General features: G+C 50.7%; 1 protein-coding gene across 1 annotated transcript in view; it reads right to left on the bottom strand.

Moving 5' to 3' along the window:
- THRA (thyroid hormone receptor alpha) overlaps positions 1–7,143 on the bottom strand; it is a 20,199-nt gene that overhangs the window by 2,093 nt on the left and 10,963 nt on the right. The window contains exons 3-7 of the mRNA XM_006924682.2: positions 5,026–5,093; positions 4,344–4,444; positions 2,326–2,473; positions 1,488–1,693; positions 342–488 (exon numbers count right to left, since the gene is read on the bottom strand). Coding sequence (XP_006924744.1) covers positions 342–488; positions 1,488–1,693; positions 2,326–2,473; positions 4,344–4,444; positions 5,026–5,093 — 670 coding nt within the window. The remainder of the gene's footprint in view (positions 1–341; positions 489–1,487; positions 1,694–2,325; positions 2,474–4,343; positions 4,445–5,025; positions 5,094–7,143) is intronic.

The following is a 7,143-nucleotide window of genomic DNA, read 5'->3' on the forward strand; positions in this document are numbered from 1 at the left end:
TAGTAAGTGTTTTTTAACATGAGAACTTCCAGGCTGCCTACAGGTGGGATGGCCATGGACACTTGTGGGGAGAGGGGCTGGAAGGGCATGGGAGGGGCTGGGGAGACTGGACACTTGGAGCCCGCTGGTTGCTTAGGGGTCAGGTAGCTCTGTGTGTGTGTGTGTGTATGTGCGCGCGCGTGAGTGCGCACGCACACGCACTACAAGGGTGTTGACCTAGAGGAATTGCTTCCTGCCCAGAGAAATTCAAGTGAGCACATGCTGAGGCTGGGTGCCTTGGGGAGCAGCCCCAAGTTTCCCTCCAGTGTGGTATCATGTCTCTCCTCCCATCTACCACTCACCTCGGAGAACATGGGCAGTTTTTTGGCAAAGTCCACCACACGGGTGATGGCCGGGGTGATGATCTTGGTAAACTCACTGAAGGCCTCTAGGTCCACCTTGTCTCCGTCCGGCATGGAGACGATGGGTGACTGGCCAATGTCATCCGGCTAGAGGGAGAGATGGGGGTCAGCAGGGGCTGCAGACCCCTTGCAACCTCTCACTGAGGCTCCCTGCCCACCAGGGGGAGCTCCAAGGCAGCTTGGGGAAGAGAGGCCGCCAGTACCTGGGATTGCTATATCCCAGGCCTAAGGCATCTCCTGCACCTCGGGGACAGAGAACACACCAGAGCCAGAGCTCCAAGTCTGCTAATGATAACAATAATCATAATGGTAGTAGAAGTGATGTCACAATAATAGAAGCTATATTTATTGGGTATTTAGTGTGTGGCATTAGGCTACATGTTTTACATATATTATCTCATTTAATTCTCACCATAACTCTATGAGGAAGATATTATAATTACCTCCATTTCATAGATGAGGAAACTGAGGCATAGTACAGCTAACTAATAAGCCCAAGGTCACATGATTACAAAGTTGTAGAACTAGGATTTGAACCCAGGCAGTCTGCCTCCTGACTGTAACACACACATCTGCTTGGTATCGGAGTCCGCGTTCTTAACAGTGTGCTGTTCTGCCCTCTGGCACACTCCACCAGGAACCAGACACCAGTTTTCTGCCTTCCCCCATCATATAAAACCAACCATCCCTCTCCTTCCAAGTGACCGTTCACTTGGCACTCGGTTTTGCCAGAGCCTGACAATGCCTGGCACCCAGCAGGTGCCCCAAAATACTGTTATGTGACTGTGTCCTCACCCTCTCCTCCCTGCCACTGTGGGCAGGAAAAAGAGGGGTCAACCCAGTTCACTGGAAATTCAACGAGGAAGGCAAGGCCCTGTCCTCACGGAGCTCCCAATCGGCAGGACCCAGACAGCAGTGACATATATACAGGTGTATATGAATCAAGACCACCACAGTGTAAAGAGTATCAGCTTTGGGGCGCATTAAACTAAAAGGGCTTCCTAGAGGAGGCAAGACCCTGAACTTGCTCTCCTCTCCCAGGCACCTGGCTGCCACTCATTCTCCCATATCCCGCTTTCTCCTTACCAGGAATTTCCGCCTCTGCTTCCAATGGCTGCCCTGGGCATTTGTGCTGCGATGGGCCTCCGTGGCAACATGGATCAGATCCCACTCTTCAGGAGTGGGCTCTGGTCGCTGCTGCAGTGATCGGATCATCTCTTCCTTCCGTCGCCGCTCCCGGTTCTGCTCAATCAGCTTGCGCTTGGCCACCCGCTTCGAGTCATCTAGAACCACTGTCAACGACAGGAAGACACACGCCCTTTGCGTGGCATTCTCCACAACCTCAGAAACTACTCTTCCCAGTGTACAAGTTGAGGAAACTGAGGGCCGGAGAGGTTAAGTGACTTCCAAATCACCTAGCAGTTGGGTGGCACAACCTGGATCATGATAATCACTGGGACATCACCTCCACTTTGGGATGACCCAGAGGCATAGCAGGTTCTGGTCTAAAGCATTATTGTGGTGATAGTTACTAGAAGACCTTGCAACCCAATCCCTAGCCACTGACAGCTGCCTTCTCTCACCCAGAAGTGGGGTGTCTTCTCTGGTAGTCAGGAACACTGTGCTAGGGTGGGGTGCTCAGGACTTCTTTCTACCCAACGAGTGCCTCTAAGGCCTGGAGTGGGGAAAGGCTGGTAAGTACTGGGGCTCATGTGCAAGGCCCAGAGAAGTATCCTCTGTCTCCTTTTCCCCAGGGATGAGGGCAGCAGGGATCAAGATTCTGAACATTCATTCTGCCATCAGCCTGACCTGGATTGTCACTTTGCCCTATGGGCCCTGAGGGTACCCTGGGAGGGAGCTGCCATATCTGAACTCACCCCCACCCACAGCCACCTGGCCCAATGCCTCCCATCCATCCCCTTACAGTCCATGGCCATGCCCACGGCGATGCACTTCTTAAAGCGGCACAGCTGGCACTGGTTGCGGGTGATCTTGTCGATGACACAGCAGCTGTCATATTTGCAGGAGTAGGTGGGATGGAGGTTCTTCTGGATTGTGCGGCGAAAGAAGCCCTGGGGGGCGGGGCAGATAGAGCATGTTGCGGTCATAATCTCCCCCTTCCTGAACCAACCATGCTGTTCACTTGGTGGGAGGGGGTGCGGAATCAGTGAGGGAACCTGATGTACTCCTGACACAGCCAAGCCCAGGGTCACTGGACTCTGCCAGGACTCAGAAGGACCTTGGAAACACATGCCCTCAGTTCCCCCAGTTGCTAAAGGGTAGGGGTCCACGGATACAGGTGGTGGTGGCGGTGAGGATGATGGCTGCAGTGGGAGATCTAGGCCTGGGATGGTGTGAGGTGCTGAGAGACCTGAAGGAACAGCAGCACTGGAAGTCCAATTAGTACCTGACTGACCATCTTGCTTAATGACTCTAAAAACAACATGACCCCAAACCATTCTCATACGTGCTATTTGTTGCCCATGCAGGTAGGGTTCATGAAATGGGGAGGGGGTGTCAAAATGTCAAAATAATTAGGCACTGGCTATGAATTCTAGTAGGTTTAAAAAAAATATTTCAATTCTATATATCATTTTGAAGGCTCACTATGTGCCAGGCATTTTATAAGCCTTTTCTCTGCCACATCATCACATTTAACACACATAAACCCCATGGGATAGGAGCTGTCACTATCTCCATTTTGCTGACTAGAAAACAGAAGCTTGGAGAGATTAAGCAATTTGTCCAAAGTCGTTTCATTTACTTAAATTGCCCAAATGGCAAAATGGGCAGCAAAACAACTGTTCTTGAGGTATGGGACACCGAGGTCTGAGCTCTCAGATTCTGGGATGCATTAAAATCACCTAGGGCACTTATCAAAAATACAGATTCCTGGGCTTTACTCTAGATTTATAACATCAGACTCTCTAGGGGTGGGCTCAGGCATCTCTGTCCTTTTGAGAAGCTCCTCTGGGACTTAGATGTTCTTAAAAGTAAGGCTCCTTGGTCTATGTTACACTGCTTATATTGCTTCCAGGGACACTGCTATGAGACTCTAAATCTCTGGCGGTCTTGGTCTGGTTGACACCAAGAAAAAGAGGAACTTGAAGCCTTAACATATTTTAAAATATTTGTTTCTTAGAAGGTTTTACATTTTCAGGAGGTAATGATCCTGGAAAAAAACCATGCAGGTTGAAATGTCTGAAGTGAAATCTAATTAAGCCTTTCCAAGTCTACAACCTTGTGCTCTCTGCCTAGGGAGACTCTGCACCCTCTTCTCCTCTGGGCCCCGCCACACCCCACCAGCACCGGTTGTCACCCTTCCAGGTACAGCAGAGCAACTGCAGAGCTTGTTCCAAGGCAGATTCCTAAGCTCCACCACCAAAAGTTCTGTTTAAGTAGGGTTGGGATGAGGCCTGGGAATCTGCATTTAACTAGTACTGCAGGTGGACCACGAATCACATTTTGAAAAACACTAATGTTGGTTTTAACTGATGTCTATCTCTCTCTGGTAGGCTGTGACCAGCTTGAGGGCAGGGCATACACTACATCTCACACCTAATACGCTGAATGGATAAATGATAGTTAGCATTTACTGAGTGCTTCTTATGTGTCTGTTACTGTTTTAAACACTCTATGTGAATGAACTCATTTAATTCTCTCAACAACTCTATGAGGTAAATAGCATGATTATCCCCATTTTACAGATGAAGAAACCAAGGCTCAGAGAGATTAGGCATCTCACCTATGGGGGTCAGAGCAGGAACTATGAATGAACAAATGAATGAATGAATAAGAGAAGAGAAATGATGATGATGTAATAGGGGAGCTTTAGGTTACATGTTTATAGAGCCATCTGTTGTGCCAGGTGCTGAGGGCCTTACAGGGAGTGAGATGGGGACTTGGGTGGTGGGGTAGGGGCAGGAGCCAGCTGGTCCATACCTTGCAGCCCTCACAAGTGATGCAGCGGTAGTGATAACCGGTTGCCTTGTCCCCACACACGACACACTGCTCGTCTTTGTCCAGGTAACTAGGGATATACCCTGGGAGAGAGGAAGGGAGGCAGGCAGGCAGGCATGGTTCGGGCCCCCAACAGAGAGGCTCCTACACTGTCTCCATTCCCCAACTTTTCTTGCCTGGCCCATCCCCTAGCCCAGCCTCCCTGAAGGGTAGAATCCTAGAGACACATCAGAGGTTATTTAGTCCACCTCCTTCCCTAAGAATATGCAGAATCCCAGAGTTCTTCTGCCTGCCCATTCGGGGCTTTTCTATTGCTGAATTTGAAGAGCAGGGGATACAGGAGAAGGAGAAGCAAATGTCAGTAGCTCATCTTAGAGGAATATAGCCCCTCAGCCCTTTAGTCTAGGCTCTGATTCAGGGATGGTGGTTGGGTTCCCAGGCAAGGGGGTTATAGAAGAAGAGGCCCTTCCTGACCTAATCCATCTTCAAGGGGCATGCCTACATCACCCATCTCACCTCCAGACAAGTCCATCCCAAGCCCTCCAGGAGGCTCTCTCCCCATGGGACATAGGAGTTGCTGGTACATGCCCAGGCTCCAGAAGAGTCCTGGTCTGGTCTGGTGGGGTTGAGAGCAAGGAGGAAGGGCACACACAGCCAGGCTCACCTGACATGCTGGTTTTCAGGGAACATTGGCCGTTCTTTCTTTTTCGCTTTCCATCTGGTGACCTGGCACTGGATGGGGGCAAAGTGGGCAGAATCACAGAGCTGTCTTTGGGCAGCCCTCTTCTCATCCAATAGGCTTATATAAGCCCCCAGGCCCAACTCCCTGCATCTAGTGTCCTCATTCTACCTCCCACCCCCAGGTCAGCTGACAAAACTGAGAAGGGTCCAGCTATTTAGAAGCTTCAGGGAGAAGATAAGGGACTTGGCTGGAACACAAGCATATTCTAGGGCCCCCAAACACACACACACACACCCACATTATAAAACCTTAAACAGCCAGAATCCACAAAATATCCATCTATTTAAGCCTTCAGTTCATGACACATGCAGAAAGAATCTTCAGCACATGTTTAAAGCTATATAACCAGTTGAACACACACATATATGCAACACAAGACTACTGCACATGAATAACTATGTAGCCTTCAGTATAAACCCAAGCATGGTAAATAAGCACCAAGATTTCCATGTCTATGTAAACTTTCAGGTTAATCTCGAATGGGTTATATGACCTCTATGATATGTCCATGTGTTATGCAACCCTCTGGATAGGCATTTAATAATACCACCACCCTCCCCCCAGTAAACATGTTGCTTGATTTCCAGGTCATACACACATGCTAAATAACTATAGTGACTGAAAACATATAGTTTTCCTAGCAACCTAGCAACTAGAACCTAGAATCAAGAATACGAGAATAGGAAAGGACTTCCAGAGTCACCCCGTCCATGGCATCCGTTTAACATAGCCAACTGCAGCCCCACTTGTGGTGCCTGATGATGCTATGCACTGGACGATCAGAGAGCCAGGACAAAGACCCTGAGCACCTCCATGCAAGGCGTTAGCAACCCACAGCCAATGCACATATATGTTGCCAGCCTCTTCACATGTGTTACATAATCTCATCACACACAGTTTATACAAGCTTTCTACATGCATGCACAATTGTATAACCTCCCATACCCACTCTGCATGTTGCCAGGCCCCTCCCCCTGGAGCCTGATGCAGCTCCCAACACACTGACACAGTGACCTTGGCCAGGGTCACTGTCAAAGACAGCTCTGTGTTCCACGCTCTCTGGGGACTACCCTTGTCTGATTTCTTCAATGGCTGGAAGGTCAGATCTCCCTCCCACCTCCAGGAGGGGAGGGTGTGGGGGAACTAACTCCAAGCCACCTAGGCCCCAGTTGAGCTGGCAGTCTTCAGCAGTTACAAGATTTACAGCTTCTGGATGCAGTCCCATGGACAGCCACAAGGTGGCGCAGGGACATGGGGGAGGGGTGGAGGACAGAAGGGGCTGCAGCTCTGGGGGACCAGGAACCTGCATTCCCGCCTTTCTCAGGTTAGGAGCAGACTCTCCCAGACACATAGGAGTCTGGGCAGCGAGGCACAGAGGCTGCCATCAGAGCGATGTAGTGACATGCCAGATATTCTTTTTCAGAGCCTACCCTGGCCCCCAGGGTAAGATTTTGCGGGGAAAACTCCCGGTGCCCTACCCAACTGCCAGCCCCATCCACTTCCTCCACCCCTCCAGAGACCTAGTCTTGGGCCCCAGGGCTTTGCCTGGCCAGGCCTCTGGCCTCCTGGCTCAGGATCTGGTCTCCTAGGCAACGGCCACTCTGCTCCCCAGAGCACCCCCTCCCCCATCCTTTCCCTGGCCATAGGCACAGGCTGTACCCAGCTCCAGGGGCACCATGCCAACTGGCACAGAGCTCTGTGCCACTTGGAGTTGACGGGAGAGGTAGAGACCCTCTGGGCTCCTTAAGGCTAATGCAGATCATAGGTAGCTGATCCCTAGCAATGTGTGCAGGGCTGATGCCTCCTCCACGTGTGAGCAAAACCTTCACAGTTGGCATTTACTTCCACTTCCTGGGAGGAGCCCCATGGCAGTGCCCGCCCTTGCCGATGAACAAGGAAGAGCTTGTGGGGCTCCCAAAAGGTTCCAAATATAAGCATGGGCTGTGACCAACAGTTACTGGTGCATGTGCCCTGAACTGTCATGTCTCATGCCCTATGGCTCGTGGACCACACAATAGAGGCCAGATGTGAATAGGCTGG

Source organism: Pteropus alecto, unplaced genomic scaffold, assembly GCF_000325575.1.
Source record: "Pteropus alecto unplaced genomic scaffold, ASM32557v1 scaffold98, whole genome shotgun sequence".
Taxonomy (NCBI): Eukaryota; Metazoa; Chordata; class Mammalia; order Chiroptera; family Pteropodidae; genus Pteropus; species Pteropus alecto.